At 43.3% G+C, this 15292-nt stretch overlaps 1 protein-coding gene across 1 annotated transcript in view; it reads right to left on the bottom strand.

Moving 5' to 3' along the window:
• Positions 1 to 750: 750 nt before the first annotated feature.
• Positions 751 to 15292, bottom strand: part of LRRC49 (leucine rich repeat containing 49) — a 121712-nt gene continuing 107170 nt past the window's right edge. The window contains exons 16-17 of the mRNA XM_083183801.1: positions 14215 to 14368; positions 751 to 1748 (exon numbers count right to left, since the gene is read on the bottom strand). Coding sequence (XP_083039927.1) covers positions 1545 to 1748; positions 14215 to 14368 — 358 coding nt within the window. The 3' untranslated portion in view covers positions 751 to 1544. The remainder of the gene's footprint in view (positions 1749 to 14214; positions 14369 to 15292) is intronic.

Below are 15292 nucleotides of genomic sequence, written 5' to 3'. Positions count from 1 at the left end.
TGGCGCTGGGAAAGTAATAACAGTAATTTATTTCAATATCAATTAATTGAATGATCATAAAAAGTAAATGAAATTATAGATGGGGGTCTGGTCCACTGGTTCTGACACATTTTGCTGTCTGGGGCACAGCTTTATCAAAGGTATCAGCGGGAAAGTCTCACTGATAACTTTGATAAAGCTGTACCCCAGACAACGAAACACGTCAGTACAAGTCCACTAATTGACATCTACCCGAACCAGCCAACCTCATTTACCACTCCTTTTTGGATTAAAATTGTGCCCTGCCTTGGAACCTTAGAGCACCTATTGAGGACACCTGCTGCAAATGCCATCCTACATGGATTACAAGCCTCTAGCGGTAATCTGGTATCAAGTCTCTAGCAGTCATCTGGTATCTACCTAATCATCCTAGACGGCAACATAGGAACAGGACTTTTTGTGGTGACTGAACTTTTATGGTCTAAGGCCACTCATCTTGTTTATATATCTATATTTTCATTTAATGTTTTTATGATCAACATGAAAACAAAGTAAATGGAAGTAGGAGGTGCGTGCTGCAGCTCAGCATGCCCATGTCCGACTCAGGACATTCCATTCTGCCAATTATATAGATACACTAAACCTAATACATTAAAGCACTATCTTAAATAATCCATATTTGAGATATTAATTGGAAGAGCGGAACAATGCTAATGTGTCGTCAATAGAAATCAGTCTATTAAGAACTAAAAGACTGCACATCTCCCCAAGGACTATATATTTATTTATTAACAGTTTCTTATATAGCGCACACATATTCCGCAGCGCTTTACAGAGAATATTATGAACAATCTCATCAGTCCCTGCCCCAGTGGAGCTTACAATCTATATTCCCTACCACATGTACACGCACACACATTGATTCATTCTAGTCTAATCATGTTTCCGATGCATCTTTGTAAAGTAATGACCAGTTTAGTGGGCTGATTTTTTTCTAGAAAGTCAAATGATTAATGTAATAAAGTCCTGATATGTAAAAGGAGAAAAAAAAAATGTTTTTTTTTTTGTTTTTCTTTACATGTAAGTTCAGATGGTTTAGGAGACATGAAATCAAACATAGGGATAATTCTTCATAATGCATTTATTTAAATACTTAACATGATTAAGAATTCAAGATAAAAAAGATTTAATTTTAAATAGTTTTTTTAAACAAAAGGTTCAAAAAAGCTCAATACATCAAAAAGTGTTTGTACATATGTCCTCATTGCCATCCAGTTGCATTTTCCACATATTCATAAAACGGTGGAAGACATGTAAGGGTCATGGCTTGTTTGTACTTAGCAATGCTTTTCCTTGGTAAGAAAACAGGTGTAAATCCTAGTGTTTCATTATGGTCGAACACAACATTGGCTTTAATACTGCTAATGATAGGGAACTAAATAAAAGAAGCTGACATGAAAAAGACAACAACAACACGCGATAAAAGGAGGTAACAATGTTCTGCATATAATTGTGAACCATACTGCTTGGATAACACGTGTAAAATAATGAATGTGGGTACAGGTCTATTTCTGTTCAGAGATCCTCTGCAAGCACTGTTTCATGTAATTGTTCTTATCACGGACGTCAATCACAGCATCTCTGACCAGTTCAATGAACATCTGTGGCCAAAGCTTTTGCAAAGATTCATTTTTCATGTTGATGTCGGTTGCTTCATTTACTAGGTCCATTACGTAGGAGTGGCAGAAAGTTTTCTTCTCCGCAATTTCCTACAGGGGAAATATTGTTTTGTTATAATGACTTCGTAGTTGCCAACAATGTAACATTTTACTTAACATGGGCACTTAGCGGAGCTGCCGATGCAGAGGACATACTTTTATACTGTGAATTATACATACTCTATTTCGATTGCAAATAAACTTTTGCAATGTACAGAATTAGATATCAAGATAACGGATACATAGCATATGAGAAGTGCTACTGTACAGTGGTTTATGTTTATAGAACAAAAACATTTACTAAGAACTGCACTAGTTCCTTGCAAACGAAGAAGGGGCACTGTACATTTGATCCTTTTTGTAGAATAACTGAAACATATAATCGCAGAGGAAAAGGGCATACCCTCACCACGTGCCAATGCAAGCTGTCATCCTACACTCTTTAATTTCTGGTGGGTCCAACCACACGTGATTGCATGTATTCTGTTTTGACAATATGTTTATGTGTCTGTTCTAGTTTTCATTTTGATCGTTTAGAACAGTGGTTCTCAAACTGTGGGTCCTGACCCCAAAGTGGGTCGCGACTCCATATTGTTGACCATCAGGCTGATGACTTCTCTAATCACTCATCCAAGCAGTTTGAAAAATCAGTTGAATTGTCGGTACTTGTTTCCTAGCACGGCACCAGCGATTTTAATTGCAGGCATCGGGACCTAAAAAATCACGTTGATCGCATCGCATGCAACCAAATCGCATGCGATGCGATTTTTACATTGGAAGCAATGTAAAATGGTCCCTGGGACCCAATTTTACCTTGGGACCAATGTAAAATGCACCCTAGACCCCAATTTTTATTGCATACCCCCCTAATAGGTGAAATGGCCCCCCATAGTTAACGCCACCCAAGTATTGATGCCAACCCGAAGCGTGGCGAGCTATAAGTAATTCTCCCAGGCAAACTGTGCACTATTTCTTTGAATTAATTTATTATTAGGTACTAATAATGCATATTCGTAAAATGTACACAACCCAATGGGAAATAAACAAAAGAAATATAATTTGACCAAAACTTTACGATCCGATAAAGGAGCTATTTTTTACATTATATCAGAAGCTAGTAGACACTGAGCCAACGTCAACAGAGAATTTGTTTTGTTTCTGCCTAAAAGCATTAGATCATGGCTTGGATCATCTAGATCGTGGCGTGAGAATCGAGTTGAAAAATGCACAAAATCCTTTCCAGCAAATTATTATAGGCAAAACAATTTTTATGCTCACAAATAAACTCTACTGGGGATCCTCATTAACAGGACTTTTTGTGTAAAATCAAAACTACTTTTCTGTTTTACTGCTGATAGGAGACAGAACTTGTGCAGCCGTCTGTGATATATTTAAATGAAAGGGAATAAAGAGAAAATAAAGAGAAATAGTTTGACTTTGTACGAGCAGTATAATATAGAACATGTTTTAGTATACAAAGCTGGTTTATTGCACAGTATTAAGTGATTTTCATTATTTTCAAATTGATCTAGATCCAGATTTCAAAAGCTATTGATGCAAGAAAGATGTATATACACACAAATTGGTTCTAAACATGCCACAAAACAAAATGTACATGCAGATTTACTAACATCCACACTTGGGCCTATTTGTGACAGGAGAAGGAAGTCTAGGAACAGAAGGGGCAGACTAATGTAGTATAATAAGTGCATGATCACGCAATCACGAATAGATACAGATCCACACAGCCATGCGCAGTATTGAATGTGGGTGAGTGCCTGAGGGATGATACATGTTGATCTTGGTTGTTGCTAGAACTCACTAACAGTTTATATTGTGGATCCTCTGCTAAAGCTGGTAGGTGATGTCTTGTTATTCCCTATCAAAGCAAATGTTAAATAACTGGGTGAATGTATCTGGTGCACCCCTAACATAAACCCAACATATATCATAATACAGTCAGTTGTTCCCTATATAGTACTGCAATTCTGGAATCGGGCATTTTCCATTTGGAATCCCCTGCTGCATTCAGCCAGTCTAAATTGCAAAAATGGAATTTGATTGATGGAAAACATTTGTTCCAGAATTTTTCTAATTAAGTAATCTTTTAATCGGTCTACTACAATCCTTGTTAATTACAACATTATTATTATTAACCTTTATTAGTATTATTTACTACCTATATTATTAGTATATTATGCAGCACTTTACATAGAAGGTTTAAATCGCTCACATCAGTACCTGTGAGAGGAAACATGTAAATCCGGAGAACACAAAAACCGCACAAATGAGGGTGATTGAGGTTGGCTCGTAAAGAGTTGAATTCAGTCCGGGGACTGATGGGGTGGCTATGCGCATGTGTATATGAGAATATACGCATGCGCAGGGCCACTTTGCAAACTCCTTCGGTGACTTTCACAGTCGCCGAGGCGTTCGTACAGAGGGGGGCAGGAAGGAGGTGGTCAGGGGGCTGGCGCATGGGGACACCCAGCGTGTTCTGGGCATGTCCACAAAAATGGTGGGTGCGCCCAGAAAAGCGATGGGCATCCCCATGTGATTACAGGTGTGCCAAAGTCTGCACTGGGATGGTGACATTACAGCACTTCAATGCCCGCCCCTTGTTTGGCTTATCTACGGCGCAGATAAAAGTCAGTTCAGACGAGCGCCAAAAAATCCTTCGATGGTCCGCCACCACCGAAGGATTTTTCACCTGTAGGGCCACATCCAAATGGATGTGTCAGTGAGCAAATCCATTCACATGTTGCTGTCGGCATTCGCTGGGCACAGAGGGGTGGGCATTTGCTCAGCACTCAGTAAGCAGCGTAAATATGATGCTTAAAAGCTGAGCCAACCTGAATCGCCCTCAAAATGTCCTTGTACAAATAGAGCCAATGGTCTATTTGCTGTGAAGGAGGAAATGATTCTAACCACTGTCCAGCCAGTAACCATAGCAAGATGTTGGTAGCATTCTAGCAGTTTAAAAATAATGATGACCCATGCCACTGTAACATCAAATAGGAAATTCCTGACGCCTGTATATATCAAATTCTATGTATAAATAATAATCTGTGATTATACAGAAATCTAAATTTGTCCTGCAAGCTATCTAAAGTATCTCAGATTTGCAGAAAGCAGACATAAAATACATCAAATCCTAGGATATTGGCGAGTCTCTGTCTTTCATCACTGTGGAAGTAGGGAAGTGCAGAAGTCTAAACAGATTTATAGCCTGCAAGCCACCAGAAATAAACTGCACAATTTATGGCGGGTATCCTGTCCATGGGATAACAGTGACTAGGATGACAGGCAATAGGGTCACCACATGGAAATCATGCAATTGATCAACATTAACAAAAGATGGTTGACATAGGAAACATGCATTTTTCATTATTATTATTTTTTAACCGACTTACTTCACGATACCAGTGGGCATAGATGGAGAAAATAATAGGGTGCCGTGCGCTTCGAAGCACTGTGACCGAAGCATGGCGAGTGAAGTAAAACAGGCGAGGGGACGTGTTACACTAATTGGGAGTACATGTCGATACAAAAGCGTGAAAACTCCGGTCAGCCTTTTCCTTGAGGTTTATGTGGACATAGTGCATGTCGACTTTTTGAATGTGTCGACCCATTGCCTGGGGATCAACAGTAGTTGATCTATTGACTATATATCTAGACACTGTAGACCTATTAATCCAAAACCTTTATTTCATGGACATAGGCTCAGCAAGTGATGTCATAACAAACATGAGGGACTTGTAATGCCATAGGATGTTAGCTTTCCATATGCTATCACCACCTGCATGGCATGGCTTTAGTGGATTCTGCTGGAGAAGGGATGATAGTGGTAAACATACACTTAAAACCATTTTAAAGCTGTGTAAAAATGTAAAACTAATGTAAGCAGAGGGTGTCTGACACACAGGACTCTGCAAAAGTATCTTAATTTTACATGTGTTCATAGGTGGCTAAGGTCAGACATTAGCCTATAATGTCAACTGGAAGTTATATGAATGTGGCTAAACTTCCTGTCTGGAAGGTCCTTATTCCATTATTTAATTTTATTGTCAACCCCCAAAACAATGATGGACACTGACAGCAAATAAATCAACAGATTTTATAGTACTTGTACTTTGACACCCTTCTTGACAAATTGTCCATAAGTTCCTGCACAACAGCATGTGGTATGTACAGTGACCACTTGTAACACTGTAGAAGGTCAAGTTGGCCAAGAAAGCAACCTATCACTCCAATTCATCCAATAGGTTCTCAAAGGGGTTAAGATCAGGACCCTGTGCTGGCCATTCCATGCGGAATGTGGGGGAATGGGCAGGAAAGGAGTTCCACCACCTGGAAAGGTGAGGTGGAACTAGTTTTACCTCCGCTGGCCCTTCACAGTAATTCCTACAGAAAAGTACTGGCCCTAGCTCTGTATAATAGGGGAGGGGGTGTGAGTAATTAGTTGGCAGGGAGAAAGGAGTTCCTCCACCTCTCCAGGACCACTTTAAGCCCTGCTATGCAGGCTATCAAAAAGGGATTTTTGTAAGAACTTACCGTTCGAATCCCTTTCTCGGATATGGTCCTGGTGACACAGCTTCACATTGGGATGTAGGAGGGTCCGCAGGAGCCAGGCACCTATCCTAAAGCTTTTGGAGGGTAGGCTCCTCCCCTACTGCATCCCAGATTCCTCAGTTCAATCTTTCAAAGCCACTGGAATACATTAACTCAGTACAAACACCTGCACATATTATATGCACAATTTTAAATTTAACTTTTCAACCAATTATAACATGAAACATCATGAACACTGGCATACTTACTGAGCGTAAGGGAGGGATCGCTGTGTCACCAGGACCATATCAGAGAAAGGGATTCGAACGGTAAGTTCTTACAAAAATCCCTTTTTCTCTTTCAATGGTCCTGGTGACACAGCTTCACATTGGGACGTTCCAGAGCCGGTCCTTTTGGGTGGGTACGCTCAGGTCTGCAGTTTTCATCACTGCTCGCCCGAATGATGCGTCCACCGACGCGAACTCATGGAACCTATCGAATTTGGCAAAAGTATGAACAGATGACCAAGTGGCAGCCCTGCAAACCTGCACAGCTGTTGCCCCATGTCGAACCGCCCAAGAGGTGGCAACCGACCTGGTGGTATGCGCATTAATCCTGGCCGGTACAGGCCTACCAACTTTAGTATATGCAAACGCAATAACAGAGCGCCACCACCTAACAATGGTCTGCTTAGAAGCAGGCCAACTAAGTTTGTGTATGTCATACAAAACCAGTAAAGTATCAGTCTTTCTGACACTCTTAACTCTGTCCACATAAACGCGCAAGACGCGCACAACATCCAAATTCCTCAATTTGTCCCTATTCCTAACAACCCTCTGGAGGTTGAAACACAGGCAGAACAATCTCCTGATTTATATGAAAAGCAGAGACTACTTTTGGTAAAAATCTAGGGGTACTGTCCGAAAGGCAGCCCTATCATCATGACATATAAGGGAGGAAGACTTGTAGAACAAAGCTATCCTCCAATACTTTTTTTTTTTTTTTTTTCTCTGACGCCACCGCCAACAAAAATACCAGCTTCCCTGAAAGGAAACTAAGGTCATCCGACCTTAATGGCTCAAAAGGCGCCTCTTTACGGTACTCCAGAGCCAGAGATAATTCCCTAGGCGCTACTGGTTGGTTGTAGGGAGGTTTCAATAGAGAAACCCCCTGCAGGAAGGTCTGTACTTCTGGTTCTAACGCAATCCTTCTTTGGAAAGAAATTGACACGGTCGAGATATGTACTCTGAGTGACTGAAGGCCTAACCCAGAGGAAAGGCCCTCCTGTAAAAAACTCCAACAATTTAGCCATTTTAAATCTCGATGTGCGTGACCTCTGTCTTACACACCACCAAATATAGGTCTTCCAGGCCCCAAAATAATTTACAGAAGACACTGACTTTCTGGCTTTCCTCATTGCGTTAACCACCGCCTCTGAGAATCCTATATTCCTCAAAATGGCGTTTTCAACAGCCAGACCGTCAAAATTAATCGAGCTGAATCCAGCTGGTTGAATGGTCCTTGTTTTAAAAGGTCTGACCTCAGAGGTAGACGCCACGAGTCCACAGAGAATCTCTGAAGCCTCGAGTACCAGGATCTCCCTGGCCAATCTGGGGCCACTAAAATTACTGGAATTGTCTGGGCCTGTATTGTTTTCAACACTCTTGCCAGCATTGGAACTGGCGGAAAATCATAAAGAAGATTCCCCTCCCAGGGGATAGTCATGGCATCCACTGCTTCTGCCAGTGAATCCCACATCCTGTCATAAAACCTGGGTACCTGATGGTTGAACCTGTATGCCCTCAGGTCCCTATCCAGGGTTTCCCCTTTATTGTAATCTAGTGGAAAACTTGTGGATTCAGCCTCCATTTCCCTTCCATCAGTTTCTCCCTACTCAGGAAGTCGGCCTCTATATTCTCCACTCCTGGTATGAATACTGATAATGCTAGAACATTCTGTTCCGCCCACAAGAAGATTCGGGACACCTCCCACATGGCCAGATTGCTGTGTGTGCCTCCCTGGTGATTCAGATACGCCACAGCTGTGACGTTGTCGGTCTGAATGCCTAAAAGGGAGCTCTTGTAATCTTTTCTCCCCCCAGAGAAAACCTCTTCCACACAGCCCTCAGTTCCACGATGTTGATCAGTAAGGCAGACTGTAAAGTATCAGTCTTTCTGCTCTAAAGTCCACAAGCCCTGCAGACGCAGGTCCACGACTACTGCCCCTCAGCCTCTGAGACTGGCGTCGGTAGTGACTACCAACCAGCTCCAGGACTGCAGGGACTGACCCCCCCGAAGGGAATCCACCTCCATCCACCATTTTAGGAAGGATCGAGTTTCTGAACAACACCATTTGTTCTGACCTCATGGTCTGAGTGTTCCCTGACCAGCCTGTCAGAATGTTCCACTGGGACACTCTAGAGTGGAACCTGGCCAACTGTAACGTCTCGAAAGACGCCACCATCTTCCCCAGCAGTTTGAGGCACCTCCATACTGCTGTGCTCTGAGACCCTAGGATCTCCTGTACCAAGGCAGCCAGATCCCTGACCTATGCCTCTGGTAGAAACACCCAATGCGACTGGGTATCCAAACCAATCCCCAAGAATTGGAGTCTCTGTGACGGCACCGATTGAGACTTTTGTAAATTTAAAAAGCCAGCCGTGAATCTGCAAAACCTGATGGTTTCTGCCAAGTGACTCTTCACTTGTCTGCTGACTCCGCTTTAAACCGCAGGTCGTCCAAAAATGGAATAACCATGATTTCCCTCAGTCGAAGCAGACCCTTGACGCTGTGGCCAGACCGAAAGGCAACGCCTGTAATTACAGGAGAAGGTCTCCTATTGCACACCCCAATAGTGTCTGATGTTCCGGGTGGATAGGAACCTGCAAGTATGCGTCCTGGACCTTCATGGACGCTAAAAATTCTCCCTGGTCCCGGCTTAGCAGCACAGACCGTAGAGACTCTATTTTGAAATGGTCTACCCACAACTGGCTATTAATGCCTTTAAGTTTAGGATCAGCTGAGAGACCCGTCTGGTTTGGGCACCAAAAAACAGAGTGAAATAAAAGCCTTTTTTTTTTTTTTTTTTTTTTTCCCCTCCGCTCTGGGGACCGGGACTACCACACCCTTCTCTAAAAGAGAATGAGCCGCTCCCAAGAGAGCTGTACGGAGCCGAGCCTCCTTTGGTAGTGATGAAGGAATGAACCTTCTCGGTGGAAGAACTTTGAAGGGAATCTTTTAACCCTGGGTTATATTTCTAACCCAAGCGTTCCGGTCTAACAGTGCCCCTGCGTCTATGAACAGTGACAGACGTCCCCCCTCCTTAAACACCGCCGGGCAAAACCCCTGGCAGTATGCGGAGGATTTTTCCTCTCCTTTGGTTTCTTATAAAAAGAACCAAATTTTGACTTTGGGGCCTTGCCCCTGGAGGACTGAGACTATCCCTTAAAAGACTGTCCTCAAAAGGACGCACCTCCTCTAGGGGAGGGCTGAAAGGATGGCCTGAAAGCAGAAAACCTTGATGTCTGCTTGGCTGCAGGGGTAGGCAGGAAAGTGCTTTTTTCCACCTGTGGCCTGCTTATTAATCTCTTCCAGTTGTAAACCAATAAAAGCTTTCCTTTAAAAGCTAATGCCTCTAAGCCTTTTTAGACTTGTTATCTGCCTTCCAAACTATAAGCCAGAGTACTCTCCTGGCATTCACAGACACTGAGGAAACTCTGGCAGCCATTTTGAGAGCTTCCTGCTCAGCCTGAATCACATTTCTGCAGCAGCATTAGACCTCTCTGCATAGTAACAACACACAAAAAACAGTATGTCAACTAGAGCAAAGGTCACTGACCCACCAATCCTGGCCTTATAGAGACCCAGACTGAAGCCAATCAGAGGACTTGCTTGCTTGAAGGCTTGCACTGGTAGCACAGTGGCTTTTGACAAGCATACCACAGAAGCCTCTACCACTGGAACATTTTCCCAGAGGTCTGCATGATCCTCAGGCATGGGATACAGGCTTAACCATCTATTAGGCATCTAAAGCCTTTTGTCAGGGGTTTTCCAATAAATCTTGTAAACCCTTGTCTGCAGAGAGATATCATTTCCCTCACGCTGTCTCTTAAAAACAACCTTAGCAGGAGTTTTTACTTCACAGACTAATTCAATGCCTGTTTACAGCAGTAATCAAATCCTCCACCCCTGAGGGTGAGGACTCTTCAGAAACATCACCCTGAACCCAGGTTATGTCTGTGTACTCTCCCTCCTCACCAGCAGCTAATAATGGCACTGAATAAGACCTTTTAGGGGTCCCCCCAGAATAACCATAAAGCTTGTCAAACAAGTAATTTAAACCTGCTGATTCCCATAGCAGTATCCTGCATGACTTGTATAAGTCAGGATCTGTCTGGGTCCGAGGCAAAGAGCTGGACGGACTGCTGAGAGAATGGCCATGGTCTAGGGAAATTACCAGCCATCACTCTGCCTGTCCAGTAATGCACCAAAGCATTTTAAGACCTGTCTCAGGGACTTAGCCCACGCAAGGTCCGATGCACTACCCTCTGGGGTTCACTCCCCATGGGTTTCACAGCAGCGCAACAAATACAAAAGCCCCCCTTAGGGACAAATTTCAGTGTACAACCACTGCAAGCGCTCAATGCATTAAAGGCTCCCTCCCCCAAAACCACAGACTGTTGCTCAGACATGATGTTCTCAATAACACAGTCACAGCATTAAATGTACATACATTATATACAGTGTACTCAGTCACTTAGCTTTCTGTAGTCTTCAGAATGGGGAAAGCGAAGCCCAGGAAATCCAATCACTCTGTCAGGATCTGCAAGCCAGCTCAGCTCCGCTGCAAGCGTTCTGAATGGCGCCAAAACAGAGTGAGGGAAGGGACCAAGTCCCTGCTGCTGCGGGGTCTGTGACCTTTGGCGCCAACTACCCCCAGACAGCCGCTCCCATTGTAGGATCTCCTCGTTCCAGTATCTCCCCCTCAGCTGGGGACCACTCGGAACATGCCTGTAACAACACTGCTGTCCTCTCATATCAGGAGCTCAGTGTGTAAGCTCCGCAGAAAATGGCCGCCGCCATCACGGAGCGCCTGTCCCCCATGATCCCCACCTAGCGTGAAGCCGGTTTCAGAGCGCTCCGGAGCCCAGGCAGCTTCTTAAAAGAAGCTGTAAGCGCTGCACAGGGAGGCCAGACAGCGTCTCCCTCGTGCACAGTGAGCTGACAGGACTCGTTTCTGTCAGCTCCTGCTGCGCTAGCAGTGTGAGGATTCACTAATGAGAATCCTCACACTGTGCCTACCTAGCTAGTGTAAAAGTTAATAAAATAATAAAAACCCTAACTAACTCTACTCCTTCGGCTGCTCCAGCAGCCCTTTAGAATAGCACCCACTCCAGTGGGCACCTAACACGAACTGGGGAATCTGGGATGCAGTAGGGGAGGAGCCTACCCTCCAAAAGCTTTAGGATAGGTGCCTGGCTCCTGCGGACCCTCCTACATCCCAATGTGAAGCTGTGTCACCAGGACCATTGAAAGAGAAATTTTCTCTATGCCAGTCCTGTGTTGCCCTTGAAATATGACAGATGGCATTGTCATCCTGATAACATTAGTAGTTTCTACAGAACTGCCACAACATAGGGAGCACAGAGTTATTGAGAACATCTCTAGATTTTTGTGTGACCTTGCATTACGGTTTTCATTTAGGTGTGGTTGGAGTTGCCCACACTGAACTTCCTTGGAAGCAGGTAACCTTGTATGGTAATACAGCAAGAGGTGTCTATTTGTAATAGATGTATGCTGCTGCAGAAGTGATCTGACCTGCCTCCCAGAATGCAGCATTGGATCAAAGCACCAACCATCAGGCAGCTTCCCGAACTTATGGCGCTGCTCAAGCTGCTCATCGCAGGAGATAGGAGATATTATGTCAGATCCCCAGCCTCTTCACAACCCATAAATAGTGGTGAAATGCCTCCGTTTTTCCAAACAGAACCAACCGCCACTCCCTCCCTCCCCCCAAAACAGCATCAGATTGTCATTGAATTTAATAACTGCAAAGAGTTCTTGTCAAAACTGACACATTAGTGGCCATTTGGAACTAGTGTGTAATGTATGCATGGGTCCAGGGTTGGACTGGGCCACAGGGGAACAGGGGAACCACCCAGTGGGCCCAACTGCCTTCTCTAGAGATCCGGTTCCATACTGTGCACTTCAATCATACATTATACATATTACCTTATATTGCACAGGACTATGGTGTATTTTCTACAGTTCATTGCGGTCATTACTCTGGTACATTGCCATGCGTACATTAGGTATATTTACTATATATATATATTTATCAAGTGGCCCAGTCAATGCACCCTGTAATGGCAGCAGGCCACACCCCTACACATGGGCCTCGAACACTGAATTTCCCTGTGGGCCCGTCTCACACTGTATGGGATGACCCCTGTTCTATAATAGCTACCTGGTTATCACGCTCAGCTAACGAACAGCTTATGATAATCTCCTTTTTAACCTCTGTTCATCTGGCAAGCCATTTCAATGCCCTTCTATCAGTTTTATACTTTCATAAACACATGTCAATTCCCCCACTTGATCCTATCCTCTCCCTCTCCGGATGCCTGTTCCCATCTCTTAATACTTTCTCTCACACCAAGCACTGCCCCCTTTTCTTCAACCAAGCTCTTAAAAAAACAATCAATCTAATTACCAAGCACAATGTCTCTTCTCTCCTTTGCGATCTACAACCACCTTATCAGACTTCTTTCCTCCCACTCCCTGCTTGACCAACTGCAGTCTGGTTTTCATCCACTCCACTGTATCATTTTGATATCATTATCCCATGTATTGATGAACAATTGAAGATGTGAGTGGACGAGGGTGTTATGTAACACATACTGTAGCAAGAATTGTATTTTAAATGTTGCTAGTCTATTTATGCATATATTTGTACATTCAAGCACTGTATGCATGTCAAAAAGTACATTTAATTTATATTTAATATTCTATTAAACATAACATAAAACCTTTGGGGGTTATTCAGACCCAATTGCTGGGTAGGGTGGGTGGGTACATATTACCTGGGCCCGGGTCAGAGCTCACAAACAAACTGCGAGCCAATGGCAGGGAGGGGTGGGGTGAGGAGGCGCAGCACTACTATGGATGATGTGTGCTGCTGGTCCCCTCCTCTCACCTCCATTGTTGGTGGCATCGCTGGTTCCAGCTAGGTCTCCTACCAGCTCCTTTTCTTTCTGCTGCTACCACCCACCCACCCTCCTCATAGCCCGCTGGCAGTATCCCCGCAGCACTGGGTAAGGAGCAGGCGGGGGGGGGGGGGACACACAAACACGTGAGAGGCATGGAGAAAGGAGCAGGCATGGGGTGAGACCACGGTGTAAGGAGGAAGCACATGGGGCACAGGGTAGGCATCAGGCACAGGGTAAGGAGCAGGTACAGGGGGCATGGGGTAAGGAGCAGGTACAGGGTGGGGGCATGAAACATGCCCTTGCTCCGGGCACCGTGTCACTGAGCTACACCACTGTGTTTACCTTGTACAGGAAATATAATCTTTTTTTTTAACACAATATTTGTTTTTAATTTATATAACAAATGTGAGCAATGTTGGCATTGTTAGCTAATATTTTGTATATCTCTCAGAGAAATGTTGACACTCAAAGGGTTAATACATCTGCCCCAGTGTTGGGTACTGCACAGTGTACCGTAGACATGACTGCTCTGCTGGAAATAAAGTGGCATTGCGCACACAGCTATTCCAAAACAATAAAAGAGCAGGACATTTTTGTATAATTGATAATTAAAAACCTTTTTTTTCAATGCACTGAGCGTAAAAGACACTTTTTGTCATGATTATGTTCCATAATATTTTTTGATAGTAGATGTGAGAAAAAAGTATTTTATTCCATATACACAGTTACATAACAAATTATAAACTAGTACTAGTTTACCTCCAACTTTTCACTGAGCAGATCCTGTGGAATGTACTGCAATACTGATCTGTTTGGGGTCACACCACCAAACCTCTTGGTAGAATTACTTTCTTCACCCACATCGGGAACTTTCTTAGACTTCCCTTCCAAAAGTTGATGAAATGTTTTTTTCCTTTAGAAGATAAATACACAGTCATTTATTTATTAACAGTTTCTTATATAGCGCACGCATATTACGCAGCACTTTACGGGAGAATATTTGAACATTCACATCAGTCCCTGCCCCAGTGGAGCTTACCATCTATAGTCCCTACCACATGAACATGCGCGCACACAGACATTCTAGGGTTAATTTTGTTTGGAGCCAGTTAGCCTACCAGTATATTTATTGGATTTTGGGAGGAAACCGACGCAAGTACAGGGAGAATATACAAACTCCACACATTTAAGGCCATGGTGGAAATCGAACCCATGATCTCAGTGTTGTAAGGCAGTAATGCTAACCATGACACCATCCATACTGCCCCAGTAATGTGATTACTATAATGTGAATATTATAACAAACAGAATGTATTGGGGGCAATTTAGTTACACATTGTTTATATGCAATACAGTGCTGTACATTGAAAGGCCTCATGGTATAGGCAAATTAGATATGACATGAAACAGGCAGTAAAAACATGTACTAACGAAATGTCCAAATGCCTAAAGACACAATCCAAAACTGAATTTACAAGATTTGTGCTCAGCTTTTGCATGTGCAGATATTTTTCTTCTTACATAAAGATATCATTTTTCTGAACAGAAAGATGGTAGATTTACACATACAGTAATGTATACAGATTTTGGTTGGCTAGTGGGCAGGCGCCACATTTCCAACTGTGAACATTCATTTGAAATCTGCACTACAGGGTAAATATAAAATAGTGAACAAACTATAGGAGAGGATTGGCACTAACTTGTTGCGTGAGAGTTTATTCAGGTAAACTATAGAAATTCAACCAACATCAGTACTGCACTACTAATGCTGTACTACTAATTACTTAATATAAAAGCAGTAAATGGTTGGCATACCTGCCGAGGTCTGTAGTTAACA

Source organism: Crinia signifera, chromosome 4, assembly GCF_055691185.1.
Source record: "Crinia signifera chromosome 4, ASM5569118v1, whole genome shotgun sequence".
NCBI classification, from domain to species: domain Eukaryota; kingdom Metazoa; phylum Chordata; class Amphibia; order Anura; family Myobatrachidae; genus Crinia; species Crinia signifera.
Note: the sequence above shows the minus strand (reverse complement) of the source record. Positions and strands in the feature narration are given on the sequence as shown.